At 38.0% G+C, this 21,197-nt stretch overlaps 1 protein-coding gene across 9 annotated transcripts in view; it reads right to left on the reverse strand.

The window, feature by feature from the left end:
- DLG2 (discs large MAGUK scaffold protein 2) overlaps positions 1-21,197 on the reverse strand; it is a 1,666,258-nt gene that overhangs the window by 755,996 nt on the left and 889,065 nt on the right. Inside the window, exon 1 of one of the 9 annotated variants that reach the window (XM_073661723.1) lies at positions 6,354-6,776. The exons of 7 other annotated variants lie outside the window; for them this stretch is intronic. In XM_073661723.1, the coding sequence (XP_073517824.1) occupies positions 6,354-6,431 (78 nt within the window). In that variant the 5' untranslated portion in view covers positions 6,432-6,776. Of the gene's footprint in view, positions 1-6,353; positions 6,777-21,197 lie in introns of those variants that run through there. One more of the 9 variants, XM_073661745.1, reaches the window with a different exon arrangement.

Consider the following 21,197-nt stretch of genomic DNA (forward strand, 5'->3'; position numbering starts at 1 on the left):
TTGAGAGATGATCTTAGTGCAATAAACTGGGATGATATCCTGAGACATAAAGCTACACAAAGCAAATGGGAGACATTTATTAGCATCCTGAATAGGACCTGTGCACAATATATACCCTATGGGAATAAACATGCTAGAAATAGGAGGAAACCACTATGGCAAAATAGAGCTGTAAGGGGCGCAATAAGTGACAAAAAGAAAGCATTTAGAGAACTAAAGCAAGTAGGTAGTGATGAGGCATTAAATAAATACAGAAAATTAAATAAATTCTGTAAAAAACAAATCAAGGCAGCAAAGATTGAGACAGAGAGAATCATTGCCAGAGAAAGTAAAAATAATCCCAAAATATTCTTTAACTACATAAATAGTAAGAAACTAAAAAATGATAGTGTTGGCCCCTTTAAAAATAGTCTGGTTGAAATGGTGGATGAGGATGAGGAAAAAGCCAATATGCTAAATTATTTTTTTTCAACCCTATTTACACAAGGAAATCGCATGACAGAAAACATGATTAGTGATAACAAAAATTCTCCATTAAATGTCACTTGCTTAACCCAGCAGGAAGTACGGCGGCGTCTAAAAATCACTAAAGTTGATAAATCCCCGGGCCCGGATGGGATACACCCGCGAGTACTGCAGGAATTAAGTAACCTCATAGATAGACCATTATTTTTAATCTTTAAAGATTCCATAATAACAGGGTCTGTACCACACGACTGGCGTATAGCAAATGTGGTGCCAATATTCAAAAAGGGGACAAAAACCGAACTTGGAAATTATAGGCCAGTAAGCTTAACCTCTACTGTGGGTAAAATCCTGGAGGGTTTCCTAAGAAATGCTATACTAGAGTATCTGAAGAATAATAACCTCATGATCCAATATCAACATGGGTTTACAAGGGACCGTTCCTGTCAAACTAATCTGATCAGTTTTTATGAGGAGGTAAGTTCCGGACTGGACCAAGGAAATGCAGTGGATGTTGTGTATATGGACTTTTCAAAAGCTTTTGATACGGTTCCACACAAAAGGTTGATACATAAAATGAGAACAATGGGGATAGGGGAAAATATATGTAAGTGGGTTAAGAATTGGCTCAGTGATAGGAAACAAAGGGTGGTTATTAATGGAAAACACTCAGACTGGGTCTCAGTTAACAGTGGGGTACCACAGGGGTCAGTATTGGGCCCCCTTCTTTTTATCATATTTATTAATGACCTTGTAGGGGGCATACAGAGTATTATTTGAATATTTGCAGATGACACTAAACTCTGCAGGGTAATCAATACAGAGGAGGACAATTTTATATTACAGGAGGATCTATGTAAACTAGAAGCTTGGGCTGATAAATGGCAAATGAGCTTTAATGGGGATAAATGTAAGGTAATGCACTTGGGCAGAGGAAATAAAATGTATAATTATATGGTTAATTGTAAAACACTGGGCAAAACTGTCACTGAATAAGACCTCGGTGTATTGGTAGATGACAAGCTCACGTTTAGTGGCCAGTGTCAGGCAGCTGCTGCAAAGGCAATAAAATAATGGGATGCATTAAAAGAGGCATAGATGCTCATGAGGAGAAGATAATTTTACCTCTATACAAGTCACTAGTGCGACCACACTTAGAATACTGTGTACAGTTCTGGTCTCCGGTGTATAAGAAAGACATAGCTGAACTAGAGGGGGTGCAGAGAAGAGCGACCAAGGTTATTGGAGGACTGGGGGGTCTGCAATACCAAGACAGGTTATTACACTTGGGGTTATTTACTGTGGAAAAAAACGAAGGCTTAGGGGTGATCTTATTACTATGTACAAGTATATGAGGGGACAGTACAAAGACCTTTCTACTGATCTTTTTACTCTGAGGCCAGAGACGGGGACAAGGGGGCATCTTCTACGTCTGGAGGAAAGAAGGTTTAATCATAATCACAGACGCGGATTCTTTACTGTAAGAGCAGTGAGACTATGGAACTCTCTGCCGCATGATGAGGGATTCACTGTTAAAATTTAAGAAGGGCATGGATGCCTTTCTTGAAAAGTATAATATTACAGGTTATATATACTAGATTCCTTGATAGGGCGTTGATCCAGGGAACTAGTCTAGTCTGACTGTAGTATGGAGTCGGGAAGAATTTTTTTCCCCAATGTGTAGCTTAGAGTTTGCCACATGGGTTTTTTTTGCCTTCCTCTGGATCAACATGTTAGGCTATGGGTTGAACTAGATGGACTTAGTCTTCCTTCAACCTTAAAACTATGTTACTATGAAATGATAGGTTTACTTAAATTTTGATATTAAACGTTGTCCTGGACAAAGTGCTACTAAAATAGTCCAAAATGACAGAAATGCAGCATAAGAACTTAGGTAGCAGGGTTTTTTTTGTAATAGATGATCCTGAAGAAGACTTGTAGATGAAAGGAGATTGAACTCATTAATAGCCACCAGCCCAGCCTGGATTATTACATGTTACTGGAATTCTGAAAAGGATCTTGGTTGATCTATCTCCAGAATTAAAAAGTAATGTGTAACTTACTACAAAAGAGGTGTTATGTCTTGTGTGCAGGACCTCAGGGGTGCAGCATCACATGAGGATTCTAGGAAAGCCCATGAAGAAATCTATTGCAGGAGCTCAGGGTGGAACTTGACATGAGGATTCTAGGAACGCACATGAAGAAATCTACTGCAAGACCTCAGAGTGGAGCTTGACATGGGGAATCTAGGAACGCCCATGAAGAAATCTATTGCAGGACCTCAGGGGTGGATCTTGACATGAGGAATCTAGGAACGTCCATGAAGAAATCTATTGCAGGACCTCAGGGGTGGAGCTTGACATGAGGATTCTATGAACGCTCATGAAGAAATATATTGCAGGACCTCAGGGGTGGAGGTTAACATGAGGATTCTAGGAATGCCCATGAAGAAATTCATTGCAGTACCTCAGGGCTGAAGCATGACATGAGGATTCTAGGAACGCCCAAGAAGAAATCTACTGCAGGACCTCAGGGGTTGAGCTTGACATGAGGAGTTTAGGAACGCCCATGAAGAAATCTACTGCAGGACCTCAGGCCTGGAGCTTAACATGAGGATTTTAGGAATGCCCATGAAGAACTCTATTTGACAAGTACTTTAGCAGAACTCAAGTAAAAACCATAGTAGAACTGTTTGGAAAGCACCAGAATTTTAGCAATGCTCTCGAGGACTGCCCTACTTCTAAAAATTCTGACAAACAGTTGATATTACTCTGGTTAGGATCTCTCTGATTTCACTAATAAGTAAAGGGGGATTCTGAGCATTGAAATATTCTGTTCAACATCCATGTAACAGCCTTGTTATAGGTAAGCATCAGACTGCCACTTTACCCTAGACCACCAGGGGATAGGATATAAATTCCCTGGGTGGGGCAGGTGTAAATATATATATATATATATATATATATATATATATACACACACATATAAACATATATCTTGACCTCTGGTGGTTAAAGGGAAGTACTTATATTAAAGGGAAGAGCTCAGAGTACCCCATCACCATTAGGCCGGCTTAGTCACTTTCTAATTGTTTCTGTCAATTCCTCATCTTGACCATGTGCCCATATTCTAGCCTCTTAGACCATCAGGCAACGAAAGGATGAACTGTCCTCTACACAAGACCTTAGGAACTGAAATATGACCCCCTCTACCACCTCGGATTACCAAAAAATAAAAAATAAATGAACTGTCCATTACTACAATAGACCAGCAGAGCTACAGAAGTGACTAATCTCACCATGACTCTACATCACCCGGGAGCTTTTTAATTCATATGAAACCCTTTTTAATGATTTCATAAAATGAAGAAGAATTTTCAGGACCCTTTTTTTACTCAATTTAATGCGTTTTGATAAATCTGCCCCTTTGAGAGTTTTAGATATAGTAGGGATGAGTTTGTCTTGTTGAACAGTATAATGTGAGATCATCATGTGTTATATCTGGTTCTATGTAGGAATGCAGGTCAAACTATCGAATGGAAGGAACAAAGCAGCGCCAAAGAGTTGAGTAGCAAAGTCAGCTCTGCTACATCTGTACACGTTAAAGCATCTAGGTTCATAATATCACAGCTGAGATTCGCATGACGCTCGCTTTAGATAAGAAGATTACACTGAACACTTTAGAACAGCAAAAGATTAACAAACTGAAAGGCGCAGCAGAGCAGAGCTTGTCATCTGATGCAACAGTCCCTTATACCGTAATGTGCAGCAGAGGTGAGCTTGTCATCGAATGCAACTAAACCCTGACAACAAAATTGGAATTGTAAAAGTAATATATCTTATTATCGATTTTATTACAAAAGAAAACAGGTACATGACAAATTCTACTTGGTTACAAGTTACAACTGTAGATAGAAAGTTTGAAAAGTCATTTTAATTAAAATGCTAACAATCAAAAGTCTAATAAAAGAAAATTCAAGTTCCCATCATTTCCATCATGCAGAGAATAGTATTAAATTGCAAAATTTGTTCCTGCTGATACAGAACCAAGGACCTCATTTTTATCGATATCGTCCAAAAAAATCCACCGACTTGGGCTATGATTAAGCCCGAAGCTACCAGTGACACAGCAGAGCTAAATTTGTCATTGACTAGTTTCTCTCGTGTGCCGTAAGAGTTGAAATACTGTAATGCAGCAGCTTTCACCTGCCTTCCTATGGAAAACCGCACTTGACTCGCTGTACAGATCATTAGGAGTTGTGACAAATGACAAACTCGGCTCTACTACTTCTGTTAATAGGCAGGTTCATTACAGGCCCCCCCAACCACCCCAAAAAAATATATATATATAAAAAATGTCAATCTGTTATGGCAAGCTGTATTAGGACATGTATTTAAGATAATATGTACATTATTGAAATTCTAAGATTATATTAAAAAAAATATTTTGATAACATAATATCAAATGGAAATGAGTTGAATAAAAGCAAAATAGTGAAATAAAATAATATAAAATAAATAACTGAAAATAATATAATAATAATATACAATTATTTATATATATATATATATATATATATAAAAAGTTACGTGAATAAATAACATAAAATATTATTAATATTTATAATAATAATAAAATAATAATAAAAATATATAAAATGGTATAAAAATGTAAAAATAAAATAATATACAATTATTTAATAATACATATATAAAGTGGCATGAATAACATGAATTAATAACTTAATAAATGCATCAATTAAAAATAATGTACTACTGCTTCTAATAATAATAATAATAATGATGATGATGATGATGAAAATATATAAAATGGCATAACAATGGAAAATAATATAAAATAATATAATAATATACAATTTTCTAATAATATATGTACACAATTACATGAATAAATAACTTAATGAACATATCAAATAATGATAATATATTATAATAAAAATAATAATAATAAACTACTTGTAATAATAATAATAATAATAATAATAATAATAAAAATACATAAAATGGTATAAAATAAATAATATGCAATTTTCTAATAATATATACATAAAATTTAATGAAAAAATAACTTAATAAACATACCAAATAATAATAGTAATAATAAATATAATATTAAAAATAAATATTACTACTTTAAATAATAGTAGAAGTAATAATAATAATGCAATAATAATAATAATAATAAATAAATATTAAAAATATATATCACTACTATAAATAATAGTAGAAGTATTAATAATACTGCAATAATAATAATACATTTAATATAAAAAATATGACTTTAAATAATAGTAGATGTAATATAATAATGCGATAATAATAAATATTAAAAATAAATATTACTATTATAAATAATAGTAGAAGTAATATAATAATGCAATAATAATAATAAATCTAATATAAAAAATATGACTTTAAATAATAGTAGATGTAATAATACAATAATAATAATCAATAAATCTAAAAAATATATTACTACTATAAATAATAGAAGTAATAATAATAATGCAATAATAATAATACATAAAATTGCACAAAATATAAAATAATATAAATTAATATAAAAATATACAATTGTCTAATATGTAAATAAATTACATGAATAAATAACTTAATAAACAGGTAATAGTAATAATAATAGAAATGATTTAAAATACATAAAATGGCAAAACCATGTAAATTAATTTGTAATTATAAAAATTATATTTGGGACATAAAAATGCATAAAATAAAATAATAATGATATACAAATATTCAAACATAATGTAAAAAAAAAAAAGCGATAGTGATCTAATAAACTGTATAATAAAAATATAAATAAATATAAATAAGATACCCATTATGATACAATAAAACTTTGTGTTGTACCTTTTGTAATTTGGCTTTCCTGGCATTGTGGACAAACCTGCGCCCCAGCTTCTTGGCGTACCAGATGGAGGCAAACATCTCTGAGATGGAGGGGTTCAGACTGAAGATGCTGGATGTGAGGGTCCCAGGTGCTCAGCTCTGTGGCTGGAGGAGCCTTGAGATGCTGCTTCCTTCCCTTCCTACAAGTATCACACTGTGGGAAGCCTGAGACAGTCAGTCTGCAGGTAGATCTACAGGCTGCCAGCAGGGTGGCTTCTGCCATGAAGCATCTCTGTACCCAGCTCACATCTAGTCTACTGCTCGTCTGCTGCAGTTCTTAAGGAGAGAGAGGAGGATGATGATGATGCTGACAACTACATATGTGCCAGCTGGGCTGTGAGGGCACAGGGGCTGCACCAAGGCTTCATACACTGACACTATAGTGATAGGATAACAATGGGGATGGGGATTTTTCTTGTTCAGACTTGGGAGGGGTGGTAGACTTAGGAAATCACATTTGCTTTTATACGCTTGGAAAGCGACATCCCACTGCTGTAAACTGCAACACAAGCAACATTAAAGCAAATTGTTCATTGCTTTAATAGACTTAAAGGCCATTCGGCAGCGGGGAAAGTCAGAAATCCTCTCCTAGGATGGGTATATGGCTGCTGGTACAATGTAGGAATATGATGCAATATTAATAATAATCACTCACGTTGGATGGTGCCCTATGAGGTCATTTCTACCCCTTTTCCTATATAGTACACAGTGTATAAATTACCATACTAAGACTAATTCTCTGCACTGTACAGTATGGTGCCGTTCAACGACCATGAAACAAAAATAATTCTATGCAGTGCCACCACCACAGCCATACACTAAACAATAATATACTGTTCTCCCATAACACCAAACAGTGACCAAATAATACCGCCATACAGTGCTCAAAGAATATCACTCTACTAAATAGTGCCACCATTCAGTGCTCAAAAATTATCATCATACAGTGCTAAAATATTACCGCCATAAAGTGTTGAAATAATACCACACGTGACTAAATAATACCAGCATACAGTGCTCAAATAATACCACCAGACTGTGCTTAAATGATACCACCATACAGTGCTCAAATATTAACACCATACATTAATTAAATTATACCACTAGGGCCTAAATAATACCAGCATACAGTGCTCATATAATATCACCAGACTGTGCTTAAATAATAAAGCTATGCAGTGTTTAAAACATATCACCATACAGTTCTCAAATAGCACAGTCATATACAGCTTGAATATTACCACCAGTGCTCAAATATTGCCACTACACAATGATTAAATAATAGCACAATAAAGTACTCAAATAATATTACTGTACAGTACTGAAATAATACTACAGCACAACACTCAAATACCACCACATAATGATGATAAAAACACCTTACAATGCTCAAATAATACCACCAGACTTTGGTTAAATAATACCAACATAAAGTGCTCAAATATTACAGCCATATACTGCTCAAATATTACCAAACTCCACTTTAATAGTACCTCCATACAGTGATCCTATATTGCCACCATACAATGTTCTAAAAACAACATAACATACTCAAATAACTAGTGCATAAATAATACCACCATACAGTGCTCAAATATTAGCACCATACAATCCTCAAATATTACTAACATACAGTGTTCAAATAATACCACCATACAGTGCTCAAATATCACCACCATATACTGCTCATACAGTGGTGGTCAAAAGTATTGGCACCCCTGCAATTCTGTCAGATAATACTCAGTTTCTTCCTGAAAATGATTGCAATCACAAATTCTTTGGTCTTATTATCTTAATTTAATTTGCTTGCAAGGAAAAAACACAAAAGAGAATGAAGCAAAAATCAAATCATTGATCATTTCACACAGAACTCCAAAAATGGGCCAGACAAAAGTATTGGCACCCTCAGCCTAATACTTGGTTGCACAACCTTTAGCCAAAATAACTGCGAACAACCGCTTCCGGTAACCATCAATGAGTTTCTTACAATGCTCTGCTGGAATTGTAGACCATTCTTCTTTGGCAAACTGCTCCAGGTCCCTGATATTTGAAGGGTGCCTTCTCCAAACTGCCATTTTGAGATCTCTCCACAGGTGTTCTATGGGATTCAGGTCTGGACTCATTGCTGGCCACCTTAGAAGTCTCCAGTGCTTTCTCTAAAACCATTTTATAGTGCTTTTGGAAGTGTGTTTTGGGTCATTGTCCTGCTGGAAGACCCATGACCTCTGAGGGAGACCCAGCTTTCTCAAACTGGGCCCTACATTATGCTGCAAAATGTGTTGGTAGTCTTCAGACTTCATAATGCCATGCACACGGTCAAGCAGTCCAGTGCCAGAGGCAGCAAAGCAACCCCAAAACATCAGGGAACCTCCGCCATGTTTGACTGTAGGGACCGTGTTCTTTTCTTTGAATGCCTCTTTTTTTTTCCTGTACACTCTATGTTGATGCTTATTCCCAAAAAGCTCTACTTTTGTCTCATCTGACCAGAGAACATTCTTCCAAAACGTTTTAGGCTTTCTCAGGTAAGTTTTGGCAAACTCCAGCCTGGCTTTTTTATGTCTCGGGGTAAGAAGTGGGGTCTTCCTGTGTATCCTATAACTTGTTTGGATGTTAGTCGAGGTTCTTTATCCACCATCCGCACAATCTTGCGTTGAAATCTCTCGTCAATTTTTCTTTTCCGTCCACATCTAGGGAGGTTAGCCACAGTGCCATGGGCTTTAATCTTCTTGATGACACTGCGCACGGAAGACACAGGAACATTCAGGTCTTTGGAGATGGACTTGTAGCCTTGAGATTGCTCATGCTTCCTCACAATTTGGTTTCTCAAGTCCTCAGACAGTTCTTTGGTCTTCTTTCTTTTCTCCATGCTCAATGTGGTACACACAAGGACACAGGACAGAGGTTGAGTCAACTTTAATCCATGTTAACTGGCTGCAAGTGTGATTTAGTTATTGCCAACACCTGTTAGGTGCCACAGGTAAGTTACAGGTGCTGTTAATTACACGAATTAGAGAAGCATCACATGATTTTTCAAACAGTGCCAATACTTTTGTCCACCCCCTTTTTTAGGTTTGGTGTGGAATTATATCCAATTTGGCTTTAGGACAATTCTTTTTGTGTTTTTTCTTTGAAGACAAATTAAATGAAGATAATAATACCAAAGAATTTGTGATTGCAATCATTTTCCGGAAGAAACTGAGTATTATCTGACAGAATTGCAGGGGTGCCAATACTTTTGGCCACCACTGTATATTACTAAACTACACTTTTATAGTTCCATCATACTAGTTAATAGTTCTACCATACAGTGATTGAACATTGCCACCATACAATGCTCAAATAACTCTACAGCACAGTGCTCAAATAATAAAACTTTACAGTGCTCAAATAATACCACCACACAATGCTCAAAAACAACATAACATACTCAAATACCACCACTAGTGCTAAATTGCTAAATAATACTATCATGCATTGCTTAAATACATCACAACACCCAGTACTCACATAATACCACCAGATTGTACTTAAATGATACCACCATATGGTGTTCGAATATTACCATCATCTAATGCACAAATATTGCTAACATACAGTGCTCAAATAATACCACCAGAATGTGCTTAAATACCAATATACAATGTTCAAAATTTCCCACCATACAGTGCTCACATATCATCCCCTTATACTGCTCAAATAATATCGCCAAACAGTACTTAAACATTGCCACCTTACAGAGATTAAATATTGCCACCATACATATTTTTTTTTTTTACCATGTTCACTGAATGCTAAAACTGGCCTACCATTATTATTCTCGAGGTCATTCCGAGTTCGCAGACACCAAACATGTAGAGGTTCTTTTTTATTTAAGTGGTGAAAAAAAAAATGTAAATTTGCTAAAAAAAAAAAGCGCAATTTTCTGAGACCCATAACGTCTCCATTTTTTTGGATCTGGGGCCGGGTGAGGGCTTATTTTTTGCGCGCCCAGCTGAGGTTTTTATTGACAAAATGCTGCCTACTTGGCGCTCGAGTCCAGCACATCTCTGATCGGGTTGACAGATTACTGGAAGGGACTGGTGAGGACCCAGCGGTCATGGTGCACATTGGCACAAATGACAAAGTTAGAGGTAGGTGGAACGTCCTTAAAGATGATTTCAGTGAATTAGGCTGCAAGCTTAAAGCAAGCACCTCCAAGGTGGTATTCTCTGAAGTACTGCCTGTACCACGTGCCATGCTGGAGAGGCAACGGGAGATTAGGGAGATAAATAAGTGGCTCAGGAACTGTTGTAGGAAGGAGGGATTAGGGTTCCTGGAGAACTGGGCCGACTTCTCAGTTGGCTACAGATTCTACGCTAGGGACCGGCTGCACCTCAATGGGGAGGGTGGAGCTGTGCTGGGGGAGAAAATGGCTAGAAGGTTGGAGGAGTATTTAAACTAGGGATTGGGGGGAGGGTATTCATTTTATAGGTGGGGAAGATAGTGCAGATAGTGACCTGGGCACAAATAAAGAAATTGGGGGAGGGGTTAAAACAGTCAATATACTAAGAAGGAATAGAGGTACAGAGAGATACCGTATTTTTCGGACCATAAGACACACTTTTTTCCCCAATATTTGGGAGGAAAATGGGGGGTGTGTCTTATGGTCCAAACGTTACCTGCGGTGGTGGTAAAGTGGAATTGCAGAGCCTTCCAGGAACGCGGTGGTGGTGGTAGCGGCGGCGGTAGTAGCGGCGGCGTCAGCAGAGGTGAGTGTCTGGGATCGGCACCTGTGCCTGGCCGGTACTGGGGCCGGTGTCGGGCTGTGAGCGGCGTGCAGCCTGCACAGGTTTCCGGTGTGCGCGGCCATCTTCCTAGAGCTGTGATCTACAGGAAAATGGCTGCCCGAGCCGGTGCATGTGCGGACCGGTTTCTCCGGCGGCCATTTTCCTATAGATCACAGCTCTAGGAAGATGGCTGCGCACACCAGAAACCTGTGCAGGCAGCACTGCTTCGCAGCTCACAGCCCGGCACCAAGCGCAGCCTGGTACATCCCCCGGCCCCAGCCTAAGACCCCGGACCCAGCCACGGCCCCAGCCAGAGCCCCCGGCCTCGGCCCCAGCCATAGTCCCCGGCCTCGGCCCCAGCCAAAGTCCCCGGCCTTGGCCCCAGCCCCAGCCAGAGACCTCGGCCTTAGCCCCAGCCCCAGCCAGAGACCTCGGCCTTAGCCCCAGCCCCAGCCAGAGACCTCGGCTTTGGCCCCAGCCAGAGTCCCCGGCCTCAACCCCAGCCAGAGGCCCCGGCCCCAGCCTCAGTCAGAGGCCCTAGCCCCAGCCAGAGGCCTCCGCACAGGAACCGGCCAGGCTAAGGGCCTCAGCCAGACACAGGCCCCGGCCCGGCACAGGCTCCACATAATCTGACCTCTTCTGCTGCACCCGCCGACTTCCTGAGGGACCCTGCCTCTTGTGACAGTCGCTTCACTGCCCCCCAGGTAAGATACCATACCTATTCAGACTATAAGATGGACCCCCATCTTATAAAAAAAAAAATTTTCTATTTTCCACCCCAAAATTTGGGGTGCGTCTTACGGTCCGGGGCGTCTTATAGTCCGAAAAATACGGTACATATAATGCATATACACTAATGCCAGAAGCCTCACCAACAAAATGGAGGAATTAGAATTAATTTTGTTGGAAAATAATTATGACATGGTGGGGATATCTGAGACGTGGCTGGACGAGAGCCATGACTGGGCAGTTCATTTACAGGGCTATAGTCTGTTCAGAAATGACCGTACAAACAAGCGAGGGGGGGGGGTGTTTATATGTAAAATCATCCTTAAAACCCGTCTTGCGGGAGAATATATGTGAATCTAATGAAAATGTAGAGTCCCTGTGGGTGGAGATAAGGGGAGGGGGGAAAAATAATAAATTACTGATAGGGGTTTGTTATAAGTCTCCAAAAATAATGGAAGTAGCGGAGAATATCCTCGTAAAGCAAATAGATGGAGCAGCGACTCAAGGAGAAGTCATTAATATGGGAGGCTTCAACTACCCTGAAATACATTGGGGGACATAAACCTGTAGTTCAAGCAAAGGTAATAGGTTTTTGACAACTTTGAGAGACAATTAACTTTCACATCTGGTTTAGGACCCAACAAGAAGGGGGGCACTGCTATACCTAATATTAACCAACAGGCCAGACCGCATATCAAATATACGAGTTGGGGGTCACTTTGATAATAGTGATCACAAAATAATAAGTTTTCATGTATCCTTTAATAAGATGTGTGGTAGAGGGGTTACAAGGACACTAAACTTCAGGAAGGCAAATTTCCAACGGTTGAGAGATGATCTTAGTGCAATAAACTGGGACGATATCCTGAGACATAAAGCTACACAAAGCAAATGGGAGACATTTATTAGCATCCTGAATAGGACCTGTGCACAATATATCCCCTATCGGAATAAACATGCTAGAAATAGGAGGAAACCACTATGGCTAAATAGAGCTGTAAGGGGCGCAATAAGTGACAAAAAGAAAGCATTTAGAGAACTAAATCAAGTAGGTAGTGATGAGGCATTAAATAGATACAGAAACTTAAATAAATTATTTAAAAACCAAATCAAGGCAGCAAAGATTGAGACAGAGAGAATCATTGCCAGAGAAAGTAAAAATAATCCCAAAATATTATTAAATATTATAGTGTTGGCCCCCTTAAAAATAGTCTGGGTGAAATGGTGGATGAGGATGAGGAAAAAAACAATATGCTAAATGATTTTCTTTCAACAGTATTTACACAAGAAAATCGCATGACAGAAAACATGATTAGTGATAACAAAAATTCTCCATTAAATGTCACTTGCTTAATCCAGCAGGAAGTACGGCGGCGTCTAAAAATCACTAAAGTTGACAAATCCCCAGGCCTGGATGGGATACACCCGCGAGTACTGCAGGAATTAAGTAACGTCATAGATAGACCATTATTTTTAATCTTTAAAGATTCCAAAATAACAGGGTCTGTACCACAGGACTGGCGTATAGCAAATGTGGTGCCAATATTCAAAAAGGGGAAAAAAAACGAACCTGGAAATTATAGGCCAGTAAGCTTAACACTACTGTGGGTAAATCCTGGAGGGTTTCCTAAGAGACGCTATAATAGAGTATCTGAAGAAGAATAACCTCATGACCCAATATCAACATGGGTTTACGAGGGACCGTTGCTGTCAGACTAATCTGATCAGTTTTTATGAGGAGGCAAGTTCTGGACTGGACCAAGGAAATGCAGTGGATGTTGTGTATAAGGACTTTTCAAAAGCTTTTGATACGGTTCCACACAAAAGGTTGATACATAAAATGAGAACAATGCGGATAGGGGAAAATATATGTAAGTGGGTTAAGAATTGGCTCAGTGATAGGAAACAAAGGGTGGTTATTAATGGAACACACTCAGACTGGGTCTCAGTTAACAGTGGGGTACCACAGGGGTCAGTATTGGGCCCCCTTATTTTTAACATATTTATTAATGACCTTGTAGGGAGCATACAGAGTAATATTTCAATATTTGCAGATGACACTAAACTCTGCAGGGTAATCAATACAGAGGAGGACAATTTTATATTACAGGAGGATCTATGTAAACTAGAAACTTGGGCTGATAAATGGTAAATGAGCTTTAATGGGGATAAATGTAAGGCAATGTACTTGGGCAGAGGAAATAAAATGTATAATTATATGCTTAATTGTAAAACACTGGGCAAAACTTTAACTGAAAAAGACCTCGGTGTATTGGTGGATGACAAGCTCACGTTTAGTGGCCAGTGTCAGGCAGCTGCTGCAAAGGCAAATAAAATAATGGGATGCATTAAAAGAGGCATAGATGCTCATGAGGAGAAGATAATTTTACCTCTATACAAGTCATTAGTGCGACCACACTTAGAATACTGTGTACAGTTCTGGTCTCCGGTGTATAAGAAAGACATAGCTGAACTAGAGAGGGTGCAAAGAAGAGCGACCAAGGTTATTAGAGGACTGGGGGGTCTGCAATACCAAGACAGGTTATTACAAATAATACTAACATAAAATGCTCAACTATCACCACTACGGCCTAAAAAATACAACCATACAGTGGTCAAATAATACCACCAGACTGTGCATAAATAAAACCAACAAAGTTCTCCAATATTGCCACCATACAATGCACAAATTATAAAACTATAGTATTTAAAAAATACCACCATTGTGTGCTCAGATATTACCACCATATACTACTCAAATATTATCAAATAGAGCTCAAATAGTAGCACCTTACAGTCCTCAAATGTTGCTAACATACAATACAATACCACCAAACAGTGCTCAAACAATGCCACAAAACAACGCTCAAAGAATACTATCACATAGCGCTCAAAAAATAGCACCATTCAATACTCAATAATACCACAAGTGCTTAAATAATACCACCAGGCTATGCATATATAATACCACCATACAGTGCTAAAATGTTAGCACCATACATTGTTGAAATAATACTACCATAGAGCACTCAAATAATACCACAAGTGCCTAAGTTATGCAATCAAACAGTGCTCAAATAATGCTACCAGACTATGCTTAAATAATACCACCTTACATTGTTCAAATATTACCACCAAACATTGCTCAAGTATTACCACAGCACAGTGCTTAAATTATACTACCAGATCATGCTTAAATAATACAAAATAATACAGAATACAGTGATCAAATATTACTTTCATGCTGTGAGGAAATATAACAACCAATCAGTGCTCCAGGGTTCTAGATACTGCTTAAATGTTACCACCAATACCACAAAACAGTGTTCAAATAATACTACCTGACTATGCTTCACTATACAGTGCTAAAACATTATCATACAATGCTCAAATATTATCAGCACACAGGGCTTAAATAATTTCACCAGGCTAATATTAACATATAGTGCTCAAATATCACTACCAAATATTGTTCAAATACGACCACCAAACAGTGCTCAAATAGTACCACCAAACAGTGCTCAAATAGTACCACCAAACAGTGCTCAAATATTGCAATCATACAATGCTCAAATAATAACCAAACACAGTGCTCAAATAATACCACCGTACAGTGCTAAAATGCCACCAATGATCACAATATAACACCATACAGTACTCAAATAATACCACCAGTGCTTAAATAATACCAACACACAGTACTCAAAGAAGATCATACAGTACAGTGCTCAAATATTACCAAACTGTGCTTAAATGTTTCCACTATAAAGTGCTCAAATCTTACCGCTATACAGTGCTGAAATACTACTTTACAGTGTTCAAACAAAACCACCAAAAAGTGCTGAAATAATGCCAGCAAAAAGTGCTCAAATAGTACCACCACAAAATTCTTAAAAAATAACACCATACAGTATTCAAAAAATACCACCAGTGGTTAAATAACACTATCACACAGTACTTAAATAATACCACTACACAGTGCTCAAATAACACTGCTATAAGTACAGAGCTCAAATAATACCAAACTGTGCTTATATGATACTATTATATAGTACTCAAATATTACCACCGTACAATGCTCAAATAATACCACCAAACAGAGCTTAGATAATACCACCAAACAGTGCTTAAATAATACCAAACAGTGCTCAAATAATACCACCAAACAGTGCTTAAATAATGCCATAACACACTGCTATAATAATAACCCCCAAAAATGTTCAAAAATAACACCATGCAACACTGAAATAATGTGCTTAAATTATACCACAATGCAATGCTCAAATATTTTCACCGTATTATACAGTGCTCAAATAAAAATATCAGGGCCTAAATAATACAGCCATACAATGCCCAAATAATACTAAGACTGCTTGAATAATAGCAACATATATATATATATATATATATATATATATATATATATATATACAGTAGTGCTCACATATTACCATCATACAATGTTTACGTAACATCATAAAGTGGTCAAATAATACCGCAACAAATAATATCACAATACAGTGCTAACATAATATATGTTATGCATTTTTACATCATATAAAAGAAGTTACTCTCCTCAAAAGCACAAAATGTGTCATATTGCACATTAAAGAGTAACCGTCGTTTTAATTTTGTTTTCATAAATCAATAGTACATGTAACATTAAGAAACTTTGTAATATACAGTCATATGAAAAAGTTTGGGCACCCCTATTAATCTTAAGCTTAATGTTTTATAAAAATTGGTGTTTTTGCAACAGCTATTTCAGTTTGATATATGTAATAACTGTTGGACACAGTAATGTTTCTGCCTTGAAATGAGGTTCATTGTACTAACAGAAAATGTGCAATCTGCATTCAAACAAAATTTGACAGGTGCATAAGTATGGGCACCTCACCAGAAAAGTGACATTAATAGTTAGTAGATCCTCCTTTTGCAAAAATAACAGCCTCTAGTCGCTTCCTGTAGCTTTTAATGAGTTCCTGGATCCTGGATGAAGGTATTTTTGACCATTCCTCTTTACAAAACAATTCCAGTTCAGTTAAGTTTGATGGTCGCCGAGCATGGACAGCCTCTTCAAATGATCCCACAGATGTTCAATGATATTCAGGTCTGGGGACTGGGATGGCCATTCCAGAACATTGTAATTGTTCCTCTGCATGAATGCCTGAGTAGATTTGGAGCGGTGTTTTGGATCATTGTCTTGCTGAAAGATCCATCCACTTTGTAACTTCATATTTATCACTGATTCTTGAACACTATTGTCAAGAATCTGCTGATACTGAGTGGAATCCATGCGTCCCTCAACTTTAACAAGATTCCCAGTGCCAGCATTGACCACACAGCCCCAAAGCATGATGGAACCTCCACCAAATTTTACTGTGGGTAGCAAGTGTTTTTCTTGGAATGCTGTGTTTTTTTGCCACCATGCATAACGCCTTTTTGTATGACCAAACAAGTCAATCTTGATTTCATCAGTCCACAGGACCTTCTTCCAAAAAGAAATTGGCTTCTCCAAATGTGCTTTTGCATACCTCAGCCAACTCTGTTTGTGGCGTGCTTGCAGAAACGGCTTCTTTCGCATCACTCTCCCATACAGCTTCTCCTTGTACAAAGTGCCTTGTATAGTTGACCGATGCACAGTGACACCATCTGCAGCAAGTTGATGCTGCAGCTCTCTGGAGGTGATCTGAGGATTGTCCTTGACTGATCTCACCATTCTTCTTCTCTGCCTTTCTGATGTTTTTCTTGGCCTGCCACTTCTGGCCTTAACAAGAACTGTCCCTGTGTTCTTCCATTTCCTTACTATGTTCCTCACAGTGGAAACTGACAGGTTAAATCTCTGAGACAGCTTTTTGTATGCTTCCCCTGAACAACTATGTTGAATAATCTTTGTTTTCAGATCATTTGACAGTTGTTTTGAGGAGCACATGATGCCACTCTTCAGAGGAGATTCAAACAGGAGAACAACTTGCAAGTGGCCACTTTAAGTAGCTTTTCTCATGATTGCATACACCTGGCTATAAAGTTCAAAGCTCCATGAGGTTACAAAACCAAAAAAAGTGCTTTAGTAAGTCAGTAAAAAGTAGGTAGGAGTATTTAAAACAAGAAAATGATAAGGGTGCCCATACTTATGCACCTTTCAAATTTTGTTTGAATGCCGATTGCACATTTTCTGTTAGTACAATAAACCTCATTTCAAGGCAGAAACATTACTGTGTCCAACAGTTATTACATATATCAAACTGAAATAGCTGTTGCAAAAACACCAATTTTTATAAAACATTAAGCTTAAGATTAATAGGGGTGCCCAAACTTTTTCATATGACTGTATAGTACAGACCAAAAGTTTGGACACACCTTCTCATTTAAAGATTTTTCTGTATTTTCATGACTGTGAAAATTGTACATTCACACTGAAGGCATCAAAACTATGAATTACCACATGTGGAATTATATACTTAACAAAAAAGTGTGAAACAACTGAAAATATGTCTTATATTCTAGGTTCTTCAAAGTAGCCACCTTTTGCTTTGATGACTGCTTTGCACACTCTTGGCATTCTCTTGATGAGCTTCAAGAGGTAGTCACCGGAAATGGTTTTCACTTCACAGGTGTGCCCTGTCAGGTTTAATAAGTGGGATTTCTTGCCTTATAAATGGGGTTGGGACCATCACTTGTGTTGTGCAGAAGTCAGGTGGATACACAGCTGATAGTCCTACTGAATAGACTGTTAGAATTTGTATTATGGCAAGAAAAAAGCAGCTAAGTAAAGAAAAACGAGTAGCCATCATTACTTTAAGAAATGAAGGTCAGTCAGTGCAAAAAATTGGGAAAACTTTGAAAGTGTCCCCAAGTGCAGTTGCAAAAACCATCAAGTGGTACAAAGAAACTGGCTCACATGAGGACCGCCCCAGGAAAGGAAGACCAAGAGTCACCTCTGCTTCTGAGGATAAGTTTATCTGAGTCACCAGCTTCAGAAATTGCAGGTTAACAGCAGTTCAGATTAGAGACCAGGTTAATGCCACACAGAGTTCTAGCAGCAGACACATCTCTTCAACAACTGTTAAGAGGAGACTTTGTGCAGCAGGCCTTCATGGTAAAATAGCTGCTAGGAAACCGCTGCTAAGGACAGGCAACAAGCAGAAGAGACTTGTTTGGGCTAAAGAACACAAGGAATGGACATTAGACCAGAGGAAATCTGTGCTTTGGTCTGATGAGTCCAAATTTGAGATCTTTGGTTCCAACCACCGTGTCTTTGTGCGACACAGAAAAGGTGAACAGATGGACTCTACATGCCTGGTTCCCACCGTGAAGCATGGAGGGGGAGGTGTGATGGTGTGGGGGTGCTTTGCTGGTGACACAGTTGGGGATTTATTCAAAATTGAAGGCATACTGAACCAGCACGGCAACCACAGCATCTTGCAGCGGCATGCTATTCCATCCGGTTTGCGTTTAGTTGGACCATCATTTATTTTTCAACAGGACAATGACCCCAAACACACCTCCAGGCTGTGTAAGGGCTATTTGACCAAGAGGGAGAGTGATGGGGTGCTACGCCAGATGACCTGGCCTCCACAGTCACCAGACCTGAACCCAATCGAGATGGTTTGGGGTGAGCTGGACCGCAGAGTGAAGGCAAAAGGGCCAACAAGTGCTAAGCACCTCTGGGAACTCCTTCAAGATTGTTGGAAGACCATTTCCGGTGACTACCTCTTGAAGCTCATCAAGAGAATGCCAAGAGTGTGCAAAGCAGACATCAAAGCAAAAGGGGGCTACTTTGAAGAACCTAGAATATAAGACATATTTTCAGTTGTTTCACACTTTTTTGTTAAGTATATAATTCCACATGTGGTAATTCATAGTTTTGATGCCTTCAGTGTGAATGTACAATTTTCATAGTCATGAAAATACAGAAAAATCTTTAAATGAGAAGGTGTGTCCAAACTTTTGGTCTGTACTGTATATTTGCAAAGACAGATTTTAACCATTAATTAGGAATGAAAGATCAGTCCAGGAGGAGAAAGATGCAAATTTTTATGATAACATACATTAAAATGTTTCTTATTTTCATGTGAACTATTCATTTATGAGATAAAAACTAAATTGATGGTTATGGTATGACAGTTGGTGCTTTTAAAATTCTATGGAGATGGGAAGAGGGGGTAGCTAGAGGCAGACACAATCATTTTACTTCCTTCTACTGAAACAACAGTTCTCCATAGAACTTTATGAGCACCAACTGTCATCTCTTATATTAGTAATGGGAAAGTCTGATAGATTTTACCTGTGAATTGAGAATTTTGAGAATGAAAGATCAATCCAGGAGAAGAAAGAAGCCGAAGTGTCTAATAAAATATATTACCAAGTTTTTTTTATTTTTGATATGTACTATTGATTTACGGAAAAAAATAAAATAAATGACGGTTACTCTTTAAACTGAGCAGCACTTCCTACAATTGGAGCTGTTTCGCTGATTCTGGAACAGTTTTTCTTTTTCTTCTCTCACTTTCCGTTCCAAAGTTATCCTTAGTAAAAAAAAAAAGTGAAATTTTTCCTTAAACCAACTTCTCTGTGGGTGTGGTCATGTTTTGATTGGTCAGCATCAGACGAGAAAAAGCTTTGTGGTACACGCCCACTTGTTGAAGAGAAAATTTGCACCTTTATTCCAAGGGGCATAACTTTGGAACGGAGTGGCACAGAAGAAAAAGAAAAACTGTTCCAGAATCAGTGGAGCAGCGCCAATTGGACGAGACTGGTTGGCTTTCTCTAGGTTATTTTTGTTACTTCTCCTTTAAGGCATGATCTGCCGGCTTATGGCCAGTTTAATAAAAACCTGTAATGTAGGAATCCTCAATATCTCATTTAAACAATCCAATTTCTTACCTCTGCAGATGAGAACAATTTGTGTACTTTGTCAATAACTTTATTGCTTCCTCGCATGTTCACGGCAAAACGACTGAACTACTTAGAGGGCAGAAATGATTGTCTTTCACCCGTGCTTTAAAATCGTTTTGGCTTTTTTTTAATTAAAAACTACATTTTACCTGAAGGCCAACAGCTCCACTAAAGACATTAAAAGAAAACACAATCTCCATTTTTAATCTGTGATAAATTAGGACTAGTGATGCGCTGACAGCTCCGAAGTGAAACGCGACGTACAATAATTAATTCATGCTTAGGAGGCTAATAATTAATATTCATGTCTTCTGGCATCAAATTAATTAAGACTCATCACTATTCAGCCTCTATCTTAGAGGCTTTTTCTATTAAAAATAAAAAAAAAATACTAAAATATACAATCTAGAAT

Source organism: Phyllobates terribilis, unplaced genomic scaffold (genome assembly GCF_046119375.1).
Source record: "Phyllobates terribilis strain yellow unplaced genomic scaffold, ASM4611937v1 Scaffold_2__4_contigs__length_985480577, whole genome shotgun sequence".
NCBI lineage: Eukaryota > Metazoa > Chordata > Amphibia > Anura > Dendrobatidae > Phyllobates > Phyllobates terribilis.